This window comes from Astatotilapia calliptera, chromosome 6 (genome assembly GCF_964374335.1).
Source record: "Astatotilapia calliptera chromosome 6, fAstCal68.1, whole genome shotgun sequence".
NCBI classification, from domain to species: Eukaryota; Metazoa; Chordata; class Actinopteri; order Cichliformes; family Cichlidae; genus Astatotilapia; species Astatotilapia calliptera.
The window spans coordinates 25,483,602-25,508,456 of NC_137427.1; the positions used below are offsets into that span (position 1 = coordinate 25,483,602).

Consider the following 24,855-nt stretch of genomic DNA (forward strand, 5'->3'; position numbering starts at 1 on the left):
GTGTCAGTATGCAACCAGGAAAATATGCACGCCCTGTCCAACACCGCACATGCATATTTTTCTTAGCTGGGGTGGGTTAAGGTGTATGAGAAATGATTTAGCTCAAATTCCAGCTCGGGAGTCCCGGGGGGTCCTCCTTCACTTCCAGGTACGTGCAGTTCATCGAGTAGCAGGGCTCTCGCTTGTTAGAGCTCTCTCACAGCAAACAAACCCTCAGTCAGACTGAAGGTCTTCCTTTGAGGCCTATTATCAAGCTTAGTGCAGTGTAGCCGGCCAGTAAGGCTTCACGGCATTTGAAATTAATCCTTTAAATCAACTGCTCGCTGATGGCTGAGGATTAACTGGACTAACGAAACAAAAAAATACGCCGGTGTGCCATTTCACTAAAGGTCGTGTGTGCGTGCGTGTGCGCAGGCGTGCCACCCTTTGCCACAATGTTCCCGATCACTCAAGCATGTTGCCATGCAGCGGTAAAAGTCAGACAGACAGACTTTCCTTTCTTTCACTCTGGCATCTCACTCGCAGAAAAGGCCAGTCAGCACTGACAGTGATGTTAGTGGGAGACTTACCATCGCAACAACTTGGATAGAAAATGCTTTTGAAATCAAGGAAAGGGGAGTTACAAAACGGAGAATCTAGAGGAACAAAAGAGGGAAATGGGGGGGATGGAGAAGGAGAAGAGGACAAGATGAAGGACGAAAAACAAAGAAAGAGAAGTAAGAAATAAGCCAAAGAACTAGCAGGCATCCTTCCTGCTGAATTAGTTACTGGAAATTAAACTAACACACAGACACATAAACTTTAATGAACTCGTGGGACATGTGAGATCCATAACTCTGTCTCCCGCTGTCTGAAAAAAAATCGGCCACTGTTGTTTCCACCACCGCTGGCACACAGGCGGGGGACACCAAATATCAGGTCATGCTAGAACTTTACTGGGACAAAGGTCTCCAACTCCTGCCTGAAGCCCTCATTCACCCACATGGCCATTTGGCCCGCAGTATGCCTTCTGTACAGTATGCAGCAATTCCTCACTGGGACTCTGTGCTGATGAATAATCTTGCCAACTACACGGAAATACAGTTCAGCTTTGCACAATACTTGCACACACCATGACCATCGCTGCTTGTTCTCATGTGAAGCAGCCTGTCACAGCCAATCATGCAGGCGCCCTGTTTCCACGAGCTTAGTTATGTATTCAGGACACAATGTACAGAACACAGGGGAGGTGGGGGGAGTTTAAGGAAGAGGAAGAAATTGGCAAGATGCAAAGGATGGTATACAAATGAGTAAAACCGCCACGTGGACTGAATAAAGAACTGTAACTCACTGCGGTGTGCCTCACTAGAACACAAATTACATTTTAACTACAAGCATGTAAACACACCGTCTACCAGGCTGGGCAAAATCGCTCAAACCATGACTTCAAACAACCTAAACAGCATAATATCTCAGACACAACACTTCACTATGAGACAACAACAAATCTAAAGCTTGCTGGTGTTTTCCCTCTATGAGGTCCGGCCGCTAGAGAGCTCCACCAAACACGCAATTGCCCACTAATGCTCCAAACACGCGGCTGCTGAAACTGACAGGCTGCTTGCATGGAACAGTTTTGATTCTTGCTTCAAACAGGAAGCAGCAGCGGTGGCGGAGGCAGTGAGAGTCAAAGCCAATCGCCGCAGCGGAAAGATGTCAACACAACATGCAGAAACATGTCCTTCCAGTGTGCGAATGAACACGTTGGCCATCATTCCAGAGTACAGTTCAGCAAAAGCCTTGGCTTTCACCAATCAACACAGAAACCTCCACCCTTGCAATACTCTGACAACACAATCGAAAGTGCGCACAGCGCAGTCACGGCACAAACAAACACATTAATAACAAGCTCGAGAGAGGTCTGACGGCTGAAGGAAGGCTCTTTTTGCAAATTCTCTTAACAGTAATGCCACTTGATAAGCCAGGATCAATAAATTAGGATCCCGCGTACAGCTGACATCTCAGGCACGTGCAGAGACGTCAACATTTAAATGGAGCACGAACTTTAACAGTTCAGCCATGATCAATAAACTCTCCAAACCTAACCTAAATTTGTGCAGCCAGCTGATTGGTATGCTGTTATCGCCATCCATGCCGACCCTTTAATGATTGATTTGTGAGTGAAAACAACAGCAGTGGTCATCTGTTGCTAAGCCTGCACACAGGCTTTCCACATAGGTGATAGATTCTGCTAGAACCTCACTGTTTACTCTTTAAATAAAACCACAGATCGAGTATTTGCTGCACTTTCATATTTTCCTCATGGGAGATGAAGGCAGTACTGCAATCCTTCTAACCAAGCAAACAAACACATCTCTGGTGTCTCTCCTGCAGAAATAGTTAGCCTAGGGAACCTAGAGGATCTTTAACAATTAAATTCTGCAGGGAAAGCAGAAGCAGCATGCTTCAGGAGGAGGAGCAGATGAGGCAGCAGAAGGTGTGCAGCTGCGACCCAAACACCCAACCTGGGGTGGAGGATCCTGAACCTGCTGTCTGGACATGTGTGTCCTTTTGTCCAGACAAACTGTAAATGGGCTAAAAGCAAAGGAAAGAAACATCTAAGCAACAGCCAGGTGGTCTCCAGGCTCACCTCCCCAGTTGTTGTCCTCAGTCAGTGCTGTCAGATCCAACCGGGGCACGTCCTCACAGCTTGTCTTCTCGCAGTCTGAGTCCGGGCCGCGCACCTCTCCGCCGACCCTACCCGCGTCACAAGTGACCGGCGACTCCTGGATCTTCATCGTCTTCAACGTCTGCACAACCATGAGAGAAAAGAAACGAGCGCTCAACAACAACAGGCTGCCTGTGAACACACTCTTTAAGTTGAGTCACACACTCCCTCAGACTAGCCCTGCCCTAATGTAGGGGGCTGCTCCCTGGCTGCGATTGGCTCCCCTAGTTGGTCAAAACATCCTCCCATCTGTCTTTAGCCGACTGCTAGAGAGCAGGAGCGGCTTCGCTCCGCCTTCTCCTTCATCCACAGGATTCTCCTCACCCCTCCCGCTCTTCTTTTCCCCCTCTCTCTTCTCTCCACGGTAGATTTCCCTGCTTTTTCTCTGGCTTGACATGCATATATTCCCCACCCGCCCAGCTCTGGACTTGTTTGTTTAACAGCAGCAAGAGCAGAAGGGAGGGGTGTGCTGGAGACACACAGAGAGACAGAGGAACAGAGAGCGAGGGAGGAGGGGCGTGAAGCAAGAACAAGAATAAGCACAAATCGTGAGCCAGCACACGTAGACTGACTGAGTGAATTTTTTTGCCCCCCCTCCCTGCATCTCTCTCTCTCTCTGCAGACAAAAAATCAGATGAAGCAAAAGAACTTCATGTAATCCACTTCCTGCTTTTTTTTAGTCCACATTTTTACCCATCAGCCTCTCCCTCTTTTTCCTATTTTTAGATTTGAGACTATCCAAAAATTCCACTTTGCTTATCCGAGATCAGAGCTGTTCCGTCAACCTTGGGCCATACTGTAAATAATTTAGTTGAAAAGACTCGCACTTGGCAGCTCATGCATTTTCATCAACATATCAGTTAAATCTGTCCAGGCGTGGGACCAAACTATTTTTAGGGAAAACAAATCAGGACTCACAGCTACTAGACGGCTTAGAGGAAAGAGCTGCACTGTAAAGTAGCTTTGTTTTGTTTTTTGGTTAATGATAGTTGTTGTTGATGATAATGACAGATTACTGTAGGAAAGAATAATCGGTCTCAGGTATGTGCATATGTATCCTTGTGGCTTTAGCGGAGGGCGCAGGGCCCAAAACAGCTCTGATGTCATGTGAACCACAGAGGATATGACCAGGATCTAATGGTGCCTAGAGAGAACGTGCAGACTGTGACGGACAAACAGAAGAAACTTCCCCCTCGACGCGCTTACCGTCACTGCTCTCAAATCAATGTACTCACAAAGTACACACACACTCACAAACCACGCAGCATCAGTTTATCTAAGAATGAATGCCTCACATACACCCCCACTCATACACACAAGCCTTTAAAGCGCAGTGCACCATACTACAGCACATCATCCGACATGTTCTCAGTATTTCTTTACATTGTCGGACAAAGGCACTTTTGTTTGCCCCTTTGCAGCATCTGGCACATGCGTGACATGCCCAAGTATTTGTGAGTATTTATTGGCTCCAGTCTTATCAGACGCTTTCACAGAGTCCCACAAACGGTCAGATCCACTGTGGTCTTTGAGTAAAACAACCTTCTCCTTGAATTGATGTTTGTTTAGCTTGTATGAAGCCAGTCCTGTCTACTCTTGTTTCTTTAGTGGGCGAGTCTTCTTCATAGCTGAATAACAGGTAAACTGTTCACATTCAGAAGGAACAATTAATAACTCTGAAACTTGACTGTCATTATTTCATTTACAAAAGGCATTTTTTGAAGCAGGACTTGTATTCTAGGAAAAACATTAATACGGAATAGCCACACCCACCCTATGAGCTCTGCAAATTAGTCCCAGTGGATGTGTTTACAACAATCCCTGTGGTCATAAAAACAACAACATGAGAGTGGTTACATCTAATCCGACGATCTCCTTTTTTGCAACTCTTAAATTAAGGTGAGACCTAAATAAGACCTTTTATACATTTAATTAAATCCAACTGGGACACAAAATTGTGAAAATACAAACAATGACTGTGTAGTTTTTCTTATCTGACCCCAAAGGAGCCAGAACGCCTTCAGCACGTCACCCTTTTTCTCCTCACACCCTTTTATATGTAAATGACGTTTCAGAGTCATAAACCTTCTGCTCGCTTTCAATGCCTGATTAGCTCATCCTACTTGTTCTGGTACATTTGATTAGCTGACAGTAAAAGTACTCACAGAAATTCTGCTGTAAGGAAAACAAGTTGCGACATGTTCATTCAAACTAATTTATTACAATCACGAATTAATTTTAACCGGCTTGACTTAAAAGACTAGTCAGCTGTTTGGCAGGCAGCCAGTGCTCTAAGAAAGCTCTGTTCAAGCTTACTGTATGTATCATTTATAGTTGGCAGCAAATTGAGCATTACATGCTACCATTATCACTTTCCCCATACAAGTGTACTGTTTCGTGATAACAGAAACATCTTTCTTTAAGTACCCTCAAACACTTATTTTGAAAAGAAACTTTAACTAGACTAAAAAACAAAAACAAAAAACAAATAAAACTTGTTAGGGAAATAAGGGTTTGCTTCAGCTAGTTACCATGAGTAGCTAGTTTTCTTAACAGATGAAATGACTCATGACTGTGACTGTTGAGAAACTGGCTTGAACCAGCCGGCACCAGGCGGGTCAACTTGTTTTCCTTACTGGTTCGTGATAAGCCTGATTACCCATGATCAACACTTCCAAGTGCATCAAGAACAATGCACTGAATGGTTGATAAGCAAATTAAATTACATCTGTGGATTGCTGGCTTGTTTAGAGAACAAAGAACCCTCCTCAAAAGTAATTTAACCAAGACAATCCTTTTTTTGTAGTTTTTAGTAGCAGTGAGTATTGATTACTTCTATACTTGTCCCTTGTTAGTTACTGTGCTTTATGTTCTTTTTCTAAAGTGTTACCAGTGTGGCAGATGGCCATCAGACAAATGAAGTGTGCACTTATCATGTAATGTGATGAGAAGCAGCAACAGCGCCGGTTCTGTTTTCTCAGAACAACTAATCAAACTGATAAAAGAGAGATGCTGTCATTTACTTCACATTTACTTGACACCTATTTAGCACAGTGATTATTATTATTAATATTTATTACTATATTATTTATTGTTTTATTGCTTTATTATTTTGATTATTTGCACACAGTGATCAATATCAGTGTGTGAATACACACACACACACACACACACACACACACACACACACACACACACAGTATATTGTTGCCCAGAACAGCCACTCTCATGATTAAAGCATGATGAGAGGTGCAGCTGGTGCTAAGGAGGGGTGAAACTGACAGTGCTATGGCGTGGGCTGTGGGTGTGTTAGTGGGGTTTAATGGATGAGAAGGATATTTTCAATAAAGATTAAACTGTGTTTCAATGGCTAACACACACACACACACACACACACACACACACACACACACACACACACACACACACACACACACACACACACACACACACATTTAATGCAGCGGTTCTCAGATATTTTGGCATGCCACACATTAGAAGGCAAAAATTCGAGGCCCCCACACTCGACAGGTTTATTTTTTCTAACTGTCATCTGACTGTTACATGTCCGCGGTCACTCTGCATCCCACCAGCAGAACTATTGATTCCGCTGGTTTGATGCTATTGGAATATTCACAAATACCATGCACTCCTCTGTGTTTGTATCCTCTGCGTCTGCAAGTGATGTCGAGAGAAACTCGCTGACAACTAAAAGGCTAAATCCTTTCAGTATGTATAGGCCAACATGTACAACGTGCAGAACAGTATGCACTACTGTGTTTGGCACACAGTTACTGTAATGGCATTGTCACAATCATCTTATAAGCGAATCCGGCTTCACCTGTGCACATGAGCTGGTGAAAAACACTGCGACTTTCACTTCCCACTATCAGTTTTCTTTTGCTGCTGGCACAAAATGTTTTGAAGAACTGCCAGCTAACAGGGACTCGAGCTGCATCGACACACAAACTTATGGGGACAAACAAAACACCAGCACACTAAGCTTAACAGTGCAGTGGTTAGGAATTTAAAAAATGATTGACCAGCAGTTGTGAAACAGAGGAAGTGAAATTCTTTTACTATAGCGCCTAACATCTGCCTCAGTTACTGGAATAATATAATGATTATACTGAAAGTTATACATTTATATCAGTGGAATAAATACAAATTGTTGGATTTTAGAAGATGGTGACTGGCTCCCTAATATTTCTCCCAGGTAAGCACGACACGCTGAGCTATACTGCACAACTTTTAGAAACTTTTGAGGTCAGCATGTAGATGGGGTCAACCGTGTTTGTGTGGTGCTCAAGTGGCAACCCGGGCATTAACCACCAGCTGAGAGGATGCCGCACCAGCCTCCAGGGTTCAGCGCCATGCCGGCTCCAGATGGCCGCTCTGTGGCACAAGTGCGTTGGTGATGGCAGAGCCGGGGCCCGAGCTGCGACGAAGATCCATCTGTGCTGCTCAGAAAAATAGCCACGATATTGGTTCAGCACTCCTGACGACATGAGTCATGCTAATCATGTCATGAGTGTGCTAGTCTAGATTAGAATCGGAGACGAGCAGATGGAGAAGGTGGCTTGTTTCCTTATGCTCACACCCACGGCGCCACTAAACTTAAAATCTGTACTCGGTGTTTCAAAGAGCAGAAAGAATAAGGATTTGTTTGTGTCAGAATATTGATTGGGGGGGAATCCCCTTTCACGGAAAGGCTAAAAATCTCCTTTTGTTTAAGGTGACATTTTCTGTGGAACGGTTCAGGAGTTTCAGTTCAGCAAAAGCCCGTGAGTGCTGCAGCCAAAAAAAACACTGATGAGAAATCACACTGGTCAAAACAAAAGCCAGTGGTTTTCACGATTTTTGTGTTGTTGTTGTTTTTTTTAAGTGATTTTTAAATTTCAGACACAGGCCACAGTCGTGTAGTTGTGTATCGCTCTGTATCGGTCTATTGATGGGCTGGGAACCTGTTTAAGGTGTACCCTGCCGCCTCGTGACCCTAAGCTGGATAAGCAGTTAAAAAAAATAATGAATGGATGAAGCTTTGCTAAGCCCCTCCTTAGGACGCCCACAGCTTGCAGAACAAGAGGAAATATTGTTACACTGTGCCTATGGAGACGACAGATAACAGTAGATATCCTCGTAAAATAGAGGAGGGTGTCTTATTTTCTTTTTTAAGTTAAAAATACAAACGTAGTCATGTTAGATATTTATTAAACAAAGCTGAATCTACTGATTCAGGTCAAATCAGAGTGTGTGGTGACCTTCCAAAGTGTTGCCAGATCAACTCGGGACCTTTGGGGGTGTCCTTTAGTGTTTGTGGTGTTTCAGGTCATGCGGGTTATGGGGTGAGTTTAGAGATCAGGTCAATGCCTTGGGCTTTGTGTTTGAGGGATTTTCCTGTTGGGGGAGGTTGCAGTTAACATGAGGAGTGTGCATGGTCTGCAGGAATGTTTGGGAGGGGTGGTATGTGTGAAAGCAGCATCTACATCAATGCTAGGCCTCAGGGCTTCCCAGCAGAACACCGAATTATCACTGTTATTCCCCTGGTTTTAATCCAGAGGCATATATCGCTCCTCTTGTACATGACCTTTCTCAGACGTTTCATCGTTTGGTAACTTTCCTCTCTTTTGTTTGACCTTCTCTGTTTTTTGGACTCTGCCTTTGGTTTGCTCACTTTTTTTTGCCAGCCTGCTTACTCTTGTCCCTTGTATAACAACAACCTGCTCAACAACATTGCTTTCAGATGAACTAGTAGAGCCTCTGTGTGCCTGAGCATCTGCGTTTCTGGTTATCATCAGATCTTTTATCAGCAAACTCCTTGAACTATTAAAACCACACACATTCAAACTGTAATTAGCTAAGTGGCATAATTTTGCAACTGTTTATTTATTTATTTTTTAATGGGTTTTGCTCTGATGAGCTCATCTTGTTTTTGCTTTTAATTTCATTGGACTGCTTATATCATGCTCGACAAACCTAAATATGTGATAAAGGCCACTTGATCACTGAATGTGATACCTGACGTGGGCTTACTGTTGTCAGTCTGTGTCAGGGGGAGTGTGCAAAGCTACTTTTCATGCTGGTCACCTACACTTGTCAGTAAAGATGCACAAAGATTAGCAGCTCCTGCATGCTGATGCTTTAGCAGTGCAGTGTGTATCAGCTAATCATCTTAGCTTAGCACGCTATCCCGTTTAGCACTTAACCACACAATATGCAAAGGCCATGAAGATTCTTGGGTACGCATCAATTTTGGCCTGATGATGTTCACTGCAAGAAACAAAGTCTATACTGAATTAAAACGTAACTGAGAAATTTCACTTAAAACCACAAATATGAACTTCCCAGCAACTGCAGAAGTCAAATAGTCCAGAACATGCTGCTTTATAACACCTTACAGACATCTGGGAGCTGGCGCCTGGCATGCAGTTCAGTGACTCTTGACCTAAAGAGCTGGCAGTCACAGAGACAGCTGTGCCCACCAACGGAGACAGATACTTACAGTCATCTAACCGTCCAATCACAGTGGTGCCAGTTATCATGCATTCACCGTATGTGTGTCAAGGGACTCTGTGTCATCTGTGCTGTTGCGCAAGGAGGATTCATGGAGGCTCAAAAAATAAAAACAGTCTGCACTTATCGAATTCTGCTCACTGAGTGCGAGTGTGTAAACGCAACAAAGCTATTTTAAATGAGACGAAACGGTGCGGCTCAACTTTACATCAGCAAAAGTCACTTAAGAGCCAACTGTGAAGTCGTACTCAAGAGTCTGCAGAGATCAGGTTACTACAAGTCTGAGCCACAAGCACCACACACCGTGACCTTGCTGTGACTTTCAGGGCTTTCACACACTACCTGAATGCTGAGTATACTAAATTAATTTTTTTACAATCAGACCATTAAATAAACTATTAAAATAATTAATTACTTATTTAACATATAAAATGTCACAGTTGAAAAGCTCCAATTTGAATATATTTACTTGTTTAAAAACTGAACTGACAATAAATAAGTTGCCAAAGTTGTAAAGCTCATTAATCAAAGGCCCATTAACTAACTGAAGTAGCCTTCTCTCTTATCTTTCTCTCTCAATGTGAGTTTTGAGACAAAAATACTTTTTGCTCCTCACATAAAAAAGAAGACAAACAAATGTCAGAAAACAAAAAGTGCTGGACTAACTTCACCTCATTAAAATACTGTAAAAATCAAGTAATTCCACAATTTATTACCCAATCCTGAAAACCCACCCTTAGATATTCTATGATGTAGTTAATATATGTAGCAGTAAACTCCAAAACTCAATAAATAAATTCTTTTTTTTATTCACAGTTACTGAAACGCCTGCTGCATTCAGCTACTACAAAGCAAACCTGCTGCTTAATTTAGAATCAAGCAATGATCTCATACAATCAATATTTTTATATTGTTAAAACTGAGTGTGAGCTAATTGTGTTTATAAAAAAAAAACATAGAATATAAACACACAAATGATCAGAATACATTTTTTTAAACTGCCGTATTTAAAATGTTTATAAATAAAGTGGCCAACAAACATAGAACTGGTGTATGACTATCATCAAAACATTTCTGTTTTGAGGTTTTTTCTTTATTTTCAACTTAATATTTTCTCTTTGTTTGTTGAAACACAGCTGTTGCTATAATCAGCCAAAGCTTCCGCCCTTTTAAATCAATAATTTTCTTTCCACTGAATTTAATTCCCTGCTGCCGATCACTTTTTGCGTTGTTGTTAATGATCCGAATAAGAATCTCTGTCAGTAAGTATTTTACTACATTTTTAAAAAGTACTCAGTACTAAAGAAACCTCTGGACTCATGTATCCACATGACATCTAAAACAGATAAAAGCAGCGGCTAACTGCACTCTCATAATTGGCCTTTACGTTTGAAGGAGTGGGCAACAATTAGCATTATGTTGCACATTACAAGCTGGTGTCTAATGGCAGAGCACCATTAGGATGCTGCACAGCCTCCACTTAGTGATTCTTGTCAACTGCAATAGGCAATTATCTGCGGTGACTCAGAAACAAGGAGGGCAGGGAGTTGAGATGAATGCTTCATTCATCATTGGTACATTAGTTTGAGAAGTTGTTGCATGTGGTGACGCCATGTGCACAAGGGGAAAAGAGGAATGAATTCACGATGATAATATTATTAATAATAATAATTATAATAGTAAAGAAGGAGGGAAAATGTCACACTCATAAAGATGAAAAGAGACGGGGAGTACAAGGTGTGACTCACTGCGTGGGCAGCCGTGTTCTCGCTTAGCTGCATGAGAGTTGGGCTCTTTTTTGGCTTCCTGGGTTTGGGGGTTCGCTCAGCGTGACTTCTCTGGCCTTCCTGTGAGTCCACACGGCTGCTCATGTCTTCCCCCACGCTGCCTGAACTGCTGCTCGACGGGACGTTCTCCTTGTTGGTGTCTCCTGTGACGGAAGGCGCTCTGTTGTCAGACGAAAAGGAAAAGGGTGAGGAAATAAGACATCTGCCTTCCATCGGACTCTCTCTCTGCTCGCCTTGCTTGGTTTTAAATCAGATTAAAAACGGATGAAATGCTTCTGGAAACCAAATGCCCAAGGTCATCCCGATGCGTTTTTTATATGTTCTCAAGCAGCTAATGTGCTGTTTAGTGTTTGTGCTAAGTCTATTTACTGTCCTGTCTTATTAACATTTTCTGCTGTTGAGACACTCCCCAAAATCCACGTGCCGCTGATCTCTCAGACTCCACCAGGTCTTCATCAACAAGGATTAGCTCCTTACTGGAATGATACCAGTTATTATGACTGCACACTAAAGCTCTCCCCACAGAACAAAACTTCACCACTGTTTACTGAAACTGAAACATCAACTGAAAGTATCATTGTAGTATCACTGCAGGAAGCCTCTGAGGTCAGACCTCCATAATGAAAGTGGGCGCCACAATGGTGGAGTGGTTAGCATTGTTGCCTCACAGCAGGGAGCTCCCTGGTCTCGACCCTGGCCGGGGCCTTTCTGCGTGGAGTTTGCTTGTTCTCCCTGTGCCTGCGTGGGTTGCCTCCGGGCACTCTGGCTTCCTCCCACAGTCCAAAGACATGCAGGCTGAGTAACCTAGTGAGTTTAAATTGACCATGTATGCGAGGCAGAGGCTGTATGAACGTGTGGTTAAAGTGCTTTGAGTGGTCAGTACGACAAGTAAATTACAATTATTTTGCTTTAAGATGATAAATGAGGAGAAACACGATGTAGTGCTTCCACTATGAAGGCCACTTTCTGCAAGTAACATCGATTATGATTATGCCACGCCCACGGTACCTGTTTTTTTCCCTGTGTTTCTGGCCCTCCTCCTGATGCTGCTGCTCTCTTTGGTGCCTACGTCTCTGCCTCGCTGTTAGTGTCACCCGTGAAGGGCACGGGGTCGATTCGTGGGCGTCTGAATGCTGATCCTCTAAGGGGTTCACATCAAAGAGGTGCTGCTCCACTGCTGAGCGTATGGTCCTGTCCAGAAAACTTCAGGGAGCAACACAATGAGTAGATAAGGAAATCCACCATTTTATGCTCTTCACTGTTTCATAAGAGCTTTGCTTTTTATTTTTATTTTAAGCAGAAATATACCTACTTTACCACACCAGGTCTGCAGTGGACGGGCGAGAGGTGGTTACTGAAAGAAAAACAAGAAGGGAAGCTTAATGCGCAGAAACAAGTGTTCACATAGGTCACTGAGCAACACTGAAAATCCCCCGAGGCTCACGTTGTGGCCTTTGGTGATCAAGTGCATGGGTGAGAGGTAAACTCAGCTGCGTTCAGAGCTTAAATGGATCCTTGGGGAGCAAAGTGGCTGGCTTCCATGGCTACCAGTAAGTCCAGCAGCAGAGTACACGGTCATGGACCTTTATACTGATCTCTGACTTCATTTTGGTTTTATTTTTAACGCCCTCTGTTTGTTAAATACTTGTAGGGTAAAGCAATAGGATTGTAAACTATATGCAGCATGAAATGTGTCTGTAACCTGTGTAAGTACCTGGATTCAACTGAATGCTTGTAGAAAAAAACATAACACCGCTGTTACATCACCACTGCTTAAACATCTTTAAAAGGTTTTATTCAGACGTCTGAAAATATTTCGATGTTTCAGTATTTTCCCTCCTACAAAGTCTAACTGAGAAAAAACAAGTAAATAAAAAATCTTAAACATTATCTTTTGTGACCGTAGGGTTAGGATGTAAAGGGTCATTTTCTCACATTTTATAGGTTACAGGGTGAATGAGTTTTAAGTGGTTTCTTTTTGGTCTTTTTTTTTTTATTACATATTTAGCTAAGTGTTAGATCATAATTACATTAACACATTACTCTTGTGACTAAGTTGGCACAGCAAAAGAAAAATCCGCTCTCCTCAGGAAGTTGCTTTGGCCTCGACCAACTGATCGACATCATGTCTGCTTTTCCTGGACTACAGCTTCCTCAACATCTTCGAGGGTGACCTCAAACGAAATCTTCCATAAACAGTGGTGCTGACAGTAATAACAACTGGAAATGGGATCGCTGATGAAAGACCAGATAATAATGGCATGATGGTGTACTGTGAAGGTGACTGTGGTGGAGCTGTGTAACATGCCACAGGCATGTACTGATATTACCAAATCTATAACAAATCTATAAGGCAGGATGCCGGGCCGAGTTAAAAGCAAGCCTGCTGCACTGTGTAATAGTAACAAAGTTGTAAAGTACTCACAAGTATAAGGAATTCAAATAATCCACATGGGATTTTTTTTAAATCTTCTGTTTCTCTACTCACAAATACAAATTCCTGAAAACAAAATCACATTTCTCTTCAGTGCAGTTTCATTTTTAACGGAGGGAAAAACAGAAAGGGGAAGTTGTGACAGAAGCAGAAACTGAACGCCTTGGTTATATCATGTTAAGAAAATTGCTACCGTGTAACAAATCTGCGACAAGTTAAAGGGATGGTTGATTCAGTGGCTGTCACAAATGTCACATTTTGAACATTCGATCTATACTAAAGCCTAAAATACGACAGACGTTTCTAGAGCTGTCTACAACTTTCTAGGGCTGTGGCCCATGCGAAAGGCAGGCGGGGGTAAAAGGTGATAAGACAGTCAATTACATATTTGGTCTATGACTTGATGACTGTCATAATTCAAGAAACATTTATGGCACTCTGACTAACAAACCAAGGCCATGCTCTAAGTTGCAAATATAGCACCATGACAGTAGATCATGGCTTTTTTTTTAGCTTGCGGCTGCTTACAACAAAAAAGTTGTGTACTACTGTCTGTTCATCCTGGACCATGACTTCAGCTTGAACTGTTTCCCATACGAAAAAGATCCAGATTTAGATGTACAGGAAGCTAGGAAAAATGTATTTATATCTAAATGATCCCGTGACTCTCAGATTCATCTCGGGATACGATAGAGCCAACCAAAGGAGTAACACATGATTATTTGTCTTCTTTTAACCTAAAAAAAAACTAAATATGGATCAGAAATTAAAACCATACACAGTGGGCTGTACTCTAGTTAAAAATTCAGCAAAAAACATTCCATCCATATTGGTTTTTAGACATTAGTCTAAACATTTAGACATTTAAGCTTAGCATCACTACCTACAAAAGATTTTGGTTCCTGAAGATTTAGCAGCTATAGTCGAGCCAAATAGTCTTTTGGTTGGCACATGATATAAGAAGTGTTGCAGTTTTCTGAGGAAGATGGCATCACTTCCCAGAGAGCGTAGTGCCCCACTGACTTGGTTTCAGCTGAAGAGGTAACTGTAAAACCACTGTGGTATGTGACGGGATGGCTGTCTGGTGAGTAATAAAGACATTCTTAGCTATGAACTCTGGGAAAAATAGACCTGAAGGGCAACAGGGACGACTCATTACATCACAAGCGCAACAGGAACATCACTGCCAGGATATGAACGGGCAAAGTTACCAATCCTTTCTAGAAAGTACTCTAACATATAAAACTACGCCAAAAAGCCCAGGTAAACGGCAGATTAACAAAGTGAGTGTGAAATTTCACTGCCTAGCTGTAAAAACGTACACCGAGAGTCATTTCTGTTGTTACTCCATAACCACGGCATGAGTGTTTTGTCTTTAAACAAACTTGATACCATTTGTTTTAGTTCTACTATTTTTAGCTTTACACCTGAAGAGTCATGGAGAACAAGTTGCATGTCAGCTAACAGTTGTCTTGCTCAGGTTTGTTCCAGTTACTTTTGACTGAGACAACATGATCTTAAAGGTTTATGCAGCACCAAGGTGTGTTACACTTCAACATGCGTTCAAGTGGTAACCAGTTTTTCAGCCTAAAATTAGACTGGCATTTTGTGACTGAGGGTGGGAATTACAGGGAAACTCAATACAGTGCTCATGACTGTGTTTAAAGTGCCTGTGTATCGATAACTGATACACAAGAGGAAGTGATAATGACGCATTAATGAAGATGTCCGTGTAGATTCTCATTCATCCAGATCATGGTCGTCTTGAGAGCTTGAAAAAGAAGGAAACTGGACTTCGTTTGAGTTTCACCTCTCATCCAAGGTTTCTTCACCGTGGTTCCACCCTTAACCCCCGCTGATGGTAATGATCCTCGCCTTTGTTCACACCTTGGCTCATGGGATGACTCACATGATCAACAGTGATCCATTGACCTGTTCCAAAGGGATTAAATACCTGGGACTCGTCCACCTTTAGAAGCCTCTTGGATGAGAGGTGAAACGCCTTCACAAACTTAAAATATTAATACTAATAAATTCTTAAGAATAAATAAATGTGTTTATGAAATGTCCTTCTTTTCTGGCTGGTGATACTGACTGACTGGCCATTCTCATGTCTGTGCAATAAATATGAAGCCACACCCTATAAAGATAGGGTCAAAAGGGCAAATATCTATGCTGGCTCTGGTAACACAATACAAAGCTGTGGTTTCATCATGCATTATGGGCTCACTGTTTCTTATCCAAACGCTGTAATCCTCGAGGTCTTATCATCCAAGAAAAATTCTTTAGCTTTCTACTTTATAAACAGGCATGAGAACAGTATAAGTCTTCTTTATCTTGATAAAAACAAACATTATTTTATAAAATCCTAAAGAAATATAGTTCCAGGCAGACTCAAAACATTAATTTGGACTTCCAATTTTATAGCGTCTGTAAGATTTGCTGAACTTTTAAGTCTGCTCTGTGACGATATGACAGGTCTTCTCATTTTAATTCCCCTATTGTGCATTTTTTTGTGTTTAAAAAGCCAACAGGGCAACTCTTTGTTGTAGAAAAGCTTAAGGACTGCTGAATTTAATTGCTTCACTCTGGACCCCCTAACTAAGAAAACTACTTTGCAAATAACAGTAAGACCAAAATAATGTGTTTCTCTAGTCAGTGGTTGTTTTGGTGTTTTAAAGTCAACAGGTCTTTAAGGCGTAAAAAGTGGGAACGGAACAACTCCAAAGCTTTCCCAGCTGAAGCTTATGCCAGCTAAATCCCGGCACTGTGTAACCGGGAACGTTCGCTCAGGTAATCCAGTATTACACCACAGTCAGATGTTAGCCAGGACCTTCAGAGGCTCTTGGCAAATCAAAACAGAAAATAAAATAAAATGAAATAAAATACATCAATCTGTGATCCAGTTTGACCGGGCTGAGGTTAACCAACTAAGTGGCAGTCTGAGAGCCTTTGTATGTGACAGATGCATGTAGACCTTAGCAGACAGCTCAGCTGTGCTTCCAACTAGATGTGTGCATGTGACAGTGGACAAGTAGGAAATGGAGTTACTCACAATGAACGTGAGCATGACAAGTGAGTGGGGATGGGAAGAGTTTATAGGTGATCACTTAGAGATACACAGAGAGAAACAACACTGCCTCAACTAAAGATTACTGTCACCATCAGTTATCTCTAAATTGTTATCCTGACTTTTAAAAGAAACATTGCTGAGAAAGGAAAATCCTCACATTTAGGAGGATAAAACTATTCAAGATTTTTTACTGGCATGAATTCATACGAGGAAGCTGGTGCAAAATATTTGCCAGCATTAAATATACTTTAAAAAAAGAGTCCACGTATGTATCTGTAATCAGCACATCATCTGTGAACACTGTGTCTTTTGCTGCGTCCTCTACTTGGCCGGTGTTTCTGACAACGTGCTGTCTCTGCGACAATAACCAAACAGTGTTGAGCAAACTGTTGCATGTGCATGCTGCCCTGCTGCCCCTCTCACTGGCAGCTTCATTGTTTCTGATGATAATGCACTGAGGCAGCATGCAGCCACTTCCCCCACACCTCCGATCAAAAACAACACAGTCTGTTCCCGTCCTGCCTGCTTTCTAACACATATACAGGAGGCCTACCTCATGTAGAAAGGAGATACTGGTCTGTCTTCATCTTGGGAGCTGAAATATGAAAACAAACAGACTCAATTAGCGTGCAGGATGCGCAAAGTCCTGTGAGATCAAAACATTACATTTCCCCACACAACAGTAGATTTCCCTGCAGCTAAAAAAAGGACATGCACAAGACTGGCTTTTGTCTGCAGAATAATGGCCATGCAGTGCTACAGATCAGTGCCTTTGTGGAGCTTGTCTCGGGTAATTATTATGAACCAAGAGAACTATGTGCTGCTCTGGAATATAGGCTGAGGTGCTACTGCTGCTGCTGCATGTATGCCAGAAGCACAGGATGAAATTATGCAACAATAAGAGGAACTCAACCTTGGCACTAATTTTGAGGTTGCCTAACTTTTTCATATCCTAGTTAAAAAATTTCACAATCGCCTGGTTTTGTTTGCCTAAGCAGAGCTCAGTTCTTTATTATCTGAGACAAGGAAAGAAAAAAAAGATTGGTACAAATACGTGAACTGTTGTAATGTTAAACCTTTAAAAAATCAAAAAGTGCTGACAGATCTCAGTAAGGTTTCTGTATGTTCATTAAATTTAGTATGAGACCTTTTAAATAAATAAAACCGATTCATCCACTTTACAAATTAATCAACAATTTTCAAGAAATTAGGGAAACAAAGAGGCATGTTTTCAGTTTAAAACACTATGACTTATTACTACATTTTATAAAACTGTTAGGACTTTATTTGGATGTTTCTGTAAGAAGATAGTAGCTGTGTAAGCAACTCTTACAGTGCTTTATATTTAGATCTAAATAACATTGGGACAAAAGGTTTGGTTTACCAAATGCTGACCAAAAACGGAACAGCAGATAGTTTTGTAACTGCAATCCAGTGCAGGCTTTTACTTTGATTTCAAAACAATCAGCTAATTAACTACACAGAGAGTCAGGGAGAAAAATATTACTTTTACCATCTGATCATCTAATTTTATAAGTTTGAACAAATATGGTTGTTAAAAGCAGGCCACTTGACCTCAGCAGTGTTTCCTATGTTTACTCTTTGGGCTTCGATTTCAACATCTTGCTCAAGGGCATTTGGAAATTTGCAGGACAACTGCTAACCTGCTCTGCCAATTTACTCACAGCTGCTCTAAACATACAATTTGACCATAAAATATGGTATTTGTATTATACTCAGCTCTATAAAAGGAGTATATTGTATGCACATTACACTATTTATAGTATACTTACACTTTAATTACCCAAACCTGTAATAACTAAAGCACTTTTGTACTTTTGCTGCTAGTTAGAAGTCAAGCTGTCTCTCTAAGTCTTAACAATCATTATTAGATACAACATTGCAATAATTTAATCTAATATGGTAATCTGACATTTAATAGGAAAACTAATTGTTGAACTAATTAGTATTACAATATTGGTATAAACATAACCCTTCAACTTGCTGAGTGGTTTTTATAAAAAACAAAAATTCATGCGCATGCACGTTTCTCCAAAAAAACAGAAAACTAAACAAAACAAAAAATCTCAGTTTGTGTGGGAAGGAAAACAAAGATGGCAGTCTACACACCTGACAGGTTTAATATGAACATTATTTTGAATTTACAGTGCAAAGAAACAATAACGTGATAGTAAAATAAAAGATAAAGATTAAAGATGTGTCCATGCTCTCCTTGTGCATGAATATGTTAAGTTCAACGTTATATTTTTAGAGCTGCGTCCACACAGGAAACAATTTGCAGTGATGTGGTGACCACAGACAGAAGAAAGTGAATGATATTTGGCAACTCCAAGCCACGACGGGCAAAATAACTGCTAGCGATGTAAAGCAGGTCCCGAGATAAATGTTTCTCAACTTCAAGCCGGTACAGGGTTACCTAGGCAACCAGATCCTGAAATGCCAGCTAATTACCTCCTGTCAGCGTCACAGTCATGTGTAACAAGCGCATTGCTTCAATGTGCGGACGTAGCTGTAGCTGCCTGACAGCACATCTCAGGTGATGTTACACAGTAGCATGGATGTCATGAAGTAAATGGTATTATAATGTTACTTTACATAGGAAGTAACTCAATACTATAAAAAGAGAGAAGTAATGTGTGTGGTGAACCCAACACTAATCTCTCCAGCAATAGTTCCCTCTCCTTAGATTGAAGCAAACTGATCAAACATACTCGTTTGAATGTTTATATATCTCAGTATGAGTGTCAGATACATAAGAACATAAACCCTATGACATCAAACAAGCACAGTTAGTCAGCAGCTTGCACATGTTATTGTGGATCAGATTCACTCAATATTTAGTACTCTACTGCTTTGCTACGTGCTGTTCCTGCAATTGGCTTACTGTAAGCAGCGGGCATGTTGACGCGAGGGCGGACCACTTTGGCCATCCGGGCAGCACATCAACAAGTTCAAAACAAAGGATTTCGGTTTCAAGTCAGGCACGATCAAATTGGGCCAAAGTTTACTGAGCTTCAAAAGTCTTCTTAAATTGGCCAATGTACGGAAAATGTGCATACACTCCTTGTTTTAGTGAAGGGGTACTTCAACTACATAACTCTTCCAAATTCTTTTGCAGCTTTACGGGTGAGTTTTTTTCTCCCCCACATCCGCATGTTCTTACCGGGTGTTACACAGTCTGGCAAGCGTATTAAAATAGTGCGTGCCGTCACTGCCGCTGTGAATTGCAAAAGAAAAAAGCGGAAATCCTGCTTACCCACTACCTTACTGAGGGGATAACAAGAAGCTTTTGTAGGCATACTCCAACAATGCCTGATCCCTTTGAGTTAAGCGGAAAGCTACTAATGGCAAGTTGGTCAATCTGGACACGCTCTGCTTCTTCAACATTTTTAAAAATGTGTAAAACCCCCACAAAAAAACGTAGTCCCGATGTTCACCTAAAAAATCTAGCTGTAAGTTTTTTTGCTTTCACCGAGTCCTTCTTTACCTTGCCCCCCACCCCAAATTTCTCCATTACACACGACAACGACAACAACAGGAGACGTACGATTAAAAATCTCGACGTGAACATTTTCCATGACATTACTTTGTAGGTGCTGTCACTGTGTTTTGCATTGCTAATCTTAAAATTAAGCTACGTAAACCCATTATCTGAGCGGGTGCTGCAAACATAAAGTGGAATTTAGCATGACTTCACTGAATGCACAAACTTTTTGCTTTTGCTTGTACTGTATATCCTTTATATTCACTACATATTTATTACATTGTTAAGGTAACACAGAAGCTCAGTCTAGATGGTTTACAAATGAAATATGACAGTCATTAGTTATTAGTTTGATAAGCACAAATCTGATCAGAGCGCCAAGCAAAATATTTACCTTACTTACAGTGTGAGTGACAGCTGACGGCCACCGTCTCATATGAGTGTTGGAAAAAAAAAAATACACCAGTATGCAATTTGTTAGAAAACCAGTTTGATCTAGCCAGCAGCTTCTTTCTACAAATACATTGTGTGCTGTCTGATGTTCAGGCTGATGGACGGGACCTCCTGACAGGCGGCCAACAATACTGCTAACCCACAGGGAACCTGCATTCACAGCACACTGCAATGTTCCTCACTCACACCTTTTTCCAACGGGCTTCTAAGAATCTCAGCGGTTACATCATGATATTCACTGAACCATGGCAACTCAACAGAAAAGCCAGTATGCATTCCCAGTGTGCAACAATGCAATGCTAAGAGAATAACAGCTTGTCATGACTCTGCTATGCTGGCTAGAGTGGCCTGTACGATGAATCAGATTAATGTGATATATTTCAGGTACAGGTGACGGCCGGAGGCAAACAAACTTAGTGTATGGAGGATTCTGATACATACAGAAGAGAAAAAAAGCAAAGTGGACAACAAGTGGAGCTACTTCCAGGAACTCCTGAGAAGGATTATTTTGATCTTAAGTCTGTGGTGAAGACCCGGGATGGGAGCAGTTTGTGAAACGATGTGTTAGATTTAATATGATACAACAACAAACAACGATGATGTGGTGCTCTCTTTACCATCAATTTGATGCAAACTAAACTGATTTCCCATTTTATTCCCTTAAAAAAGTATAGCATATTTTTAGGCATATTTTAATCAAACTTATCCTGGACAAGATAAATCTGCACTTTTCTTTTCATTTTAGCTAAACTGGATCTAAAACAGTTCAGGTCCAGCTGTGGTATAAGCAGCACTATGCTGGTACAGACTTCTTTGACACATACCTACAGAAAGCGAGAGCAAGCTGCCAGCCCGGCATGAGTTACAGCTACAGACATGAAAACACAGATTTATATTTGTGGAAAATTATCATTTTGACTTATATGGTAAAGCATTTTTTCACATGATAACAGAAAATTAAATTTCTATAAACACCACAAAAAATACCACAGTGCAGTTTGTTAGACACGACTATAGAGCATCTGCTGCTTTCTTGCATTAGACATGGTGAAGTAATTCAAGTCTTTTGGCACATCGCATGTGCCTAATACTAAATACCAGTGAGTTCAGATTGCTGACGCACATTATGGAGGTACTCGGTAAACAGCCACCAGATACAAGTGGACCAGGAGAATTTTAGGGTGTGGGGAAAATCCACCTGAAGATTTATTCTCACTCTGACATGGTGACAAAAGCATTTGCCACCTTGGAAGCACAGAATGGTTTTAATGTATTCCAGGCATTTCTGACTCCAGCACCTGGGTTAATATAGTGCATGATCTTGGCTATATGTATATAAACCCTTGCAGCACAGTGCTGTGAAAGACATATCGCCCTTTTCCTGATTTCGTATCACTGAACTCACCGTTCCGAAAAAACCAAAACAAATGTGATTATTCACAGTTAATGAATATATTTCACATAGGGCAAGGCTTGGATAGCTTTTTTCAATTAATAAATGAAATTATCATCATTTACAAACGCGATTTTCTTATAATAAAATCTGTTTGATGATCTGAAACATGTAAGAATAACAAATATCCCCCCAAAAGAATCAGGAAGGGGGCAAATACTTTTTCTGCTCATTCATAGGACGCATGGCTGTCTCTGTTTCTATGTTTGCGTGTCAAACTAAACTTTTATGTAACGCGTAAAAGGATCTTGTGATGACAGGAGTCAGACACTGATTAATGTTATACTAAAGGTCACAGAAGCCAAAAACGTCGTCACCTTTTTTTTATCCAAATACTTGGAAGCATCACATGCGACATGCTTATATCTTATAATTTGCAGTTTTTCCACTTCCCGCATCCAATTCTACGCACTTTTGATTTATCACTATGTAAAGAGAAAAACTGGGATAAATAGTAGCATGTTTAAAAAAAGGCTAATGTTAAATAGTATAGTAGTGATTTTTGGCCAACGAGTGAAGTTCAATTGAACGCAGTTCTACTCTAAACTCCGAGTTAAAGCAAAACCTCAACAACAGACACAGCTGCAGTCTTGCTATTCCAGGACGGCACTTAACACCAAGAGGTTTCCAGTTTCAGCTTCTTGTGACAGGCTGCTCTGCACGCCAAACAAACGCTGCCACCGGGCTCAGGCTACAGGTTCTTTGGTTAACACCACATTGCATATGTATACAGGAGTCATGAACTATTTACCACTAAAAGAGCCCCTCCTTCATATTTCACTCCATAAGGTATCTTTTAATGTCATGCAGGCATCTAGCAGTGAAGTGTGTGGCTGTGTGTGTTACATGATTTTACACCAGTCATAAGCATCATGCAGACAATACTGTGATGCTAATAAAGTCATAAAACTGAAAGAGTGGCTGGCCACATTTTTCAGAGTAAATGAGCCTGGTTTTTAAACTCTTTTGAAAAACAAGATTCACAAATAACACTTTAAACATAAATCACACATAGCCATCGATAATGGGTTTTTTTTTTTTATAATTTACACCAGACACACTCACCTGCTGAGGCCCTTCATGCTTTCAGAGAGGCTGACGTCATGAGGGTCGACGTGGGAGGCAGTGTCTGAGGTGGCTTGGTGAGACATGGGTGTAGTTTCCATTGCTTCTGCGCTGGGGGTCCTTAGCTCTGAGGTCAGGGGCAAAACTATTGGTATGGAGAAAGGTTTTGCGTGGTAGGGCGCCCTGGAAGAGAGGCTGGGTTGGGGGACCACTTGAGTCATGCTGTCAATTTTCCCTTTCCTCACCTGTGTCACAGAGAAAGGTGAGAGGTCTCGTGAGGGGAAATTTGAGATAGCACGGGAGGCAACTGATACACTGCCGATAACATTTCTGTACAATCAAACACACAGAAATGCACACGTGACACCTTTGCTCAGGTTGCTATAAACTATAAAGCATGCATTCGAGGATCTTCTGGAAAAGGGTTAGGGAAAAAAGGAGCTATCTTATAAACCTTACCGTGCTGACTCTGAGAGGGTACAAACAGCGTGAGCCGTCAACTGTTGTATAGGAAAAGAATCTTAACCTAATTACAGCCACATTCTGAGAACTACCCTTTTTCATTTCCGAGTCACGACCAGCTAAACCAAGGAGAAACGTGCCGAAGAGCTTTCTTCTCGCTCATGTGGAGAGCACTCGCTGCTCACGCACACTGAAGCTGAATAGCTGGCTGTGGGGAGCATCAAATGGGTCTGACACTAGCTTAACTATCGATAATGGCCAGAAATATCCAACACTAAAATGGGCTTGTCTTTAGATGAGCGTGTGCAGGCTGAATTAAAAGGCTTTTTCGTCTTTGTACCAATTATCAGAGGAACATTTCCATTTTGGGGTTTAACTTAATGGGCTGTACAATAATCTATGGATGCAGCAACCCATTTAGACATTTAGTCACTGATGCACTTAATGGGCAGATCATTGGGAACATTATTAGTCGAACAAACTTCTTTAGCTAGACCTGGTATGGATTTTGCCCCTCAGAGCTTTGTGATTGATTCAGCTAAATCGGTCGTTCACAGGAAAACTGCAGGGGAGGAAAAGGGGGAAAATAAATGTGGACATCAGCTTATTTTTAGCAAAGGATTGAAGCATGTTGCATCACACTCTGGGGAGACGTCATGGTGAGAGATGGTAGAAATGGGTGTTGTGATAATGGACTTCAGTGTTTGGTAAAGGTAAGATGTTACCATAGCCTGGTTTCTCTATATTACTGTATTTCCTTACGTTCTGTGTTTTGATGTTCTACTTTTGTATTTTCCTTTTTTTGAATAAAAAGATATCTTTAGTGTTTATTTTTAATGTTTCTTTTACTACTAAACAACATCCAATTGGATAAATGAACACATAAATACATTTCTCCAGTCTCTAATAAAACAACTTTGTGTTCAAAAACAAAAAGTCATCCTGCTCACAGTCCATCACAATTCACAAGTTACTGCCCATAAAATCATAAACGTGACTCGACCTTGAGCACAATTTTGATGAAGACAGGTAACCATTGTGTGATAATTTCACTAAAATCTGACCAGCAGCCAATGATTCGTGTGAATTGAGGATGGACAAACAACTTACTGCCATGGCATGAGTTCATCAATTCTTCAGTTTTGGATTAGCTAAAAATTTAAACTGAATCGTGCTAGAAGCTTGTTGGTGACTAAATAGCAGCCACTAGTTATTAGGGAAAAATGCATATTCCACTACTGCTTAGAGAGCAGTTGTGGAAGTTGGCTGTTGCTGTAAAATTGACTCCTTGTGAATGCTTTGGCTGCTACAGGATTGCAGCGGCAGACTGTGGTTTGCACGGAAGCGACTGACTCTTCTGCAAACAGTTGTGCCATTAGAAACGTGTTGTTTATGGTACAACT

General features: G+C 41.3%; 1 protein-coding gene across 5 annotated transcripts in view; it reads right to left on the minus strand.

Moving 5' to 3' along the window:
• Nucleotides 1-24,855, minus strand: part of fam13a (family with sequence similarity 13 member A) — a 53,660-nt gene that overhangs the window by 6,443 nt on the left and 22,362 nt on the right. For 3 of the 5 annotated variants that reach the window (XM_026171294.2, XM_026171293.2, XM_026171296.2), the window contains exons 8-14: nt 22,991-23,235; nt 17,068-17,109; nt 12,320-12,361; nt 12,016-12,210; nt 10,969-11,167; nt 2,630-2,789; nt 570-635 (exon numbers count right to left, since the gene is read on the minus strand). In XM_026171294.2, coding sequence (XP_026027079.2) covers nt 570-635; nt 2,630-2,789; nt 10,969-11,167; nt 12,016-12,210; nt 12,320-12,361; nt 17,068-17,109; nt 22,991-23,235 — 949 coding nt within the window. The remainder of the gene's footprint in view (nt 1-569; nt 636-2,629; nt 2,790-10,968; nt 11,168-12,015; nt 12,211-12,319; nt 12,362-17,067; nt 17,110-22,990; nt 23,236-24,855) is intronic. The other 2 variants (XM_026171295.2, XM_026171297.2) reach the window with 1 other exon arrangement.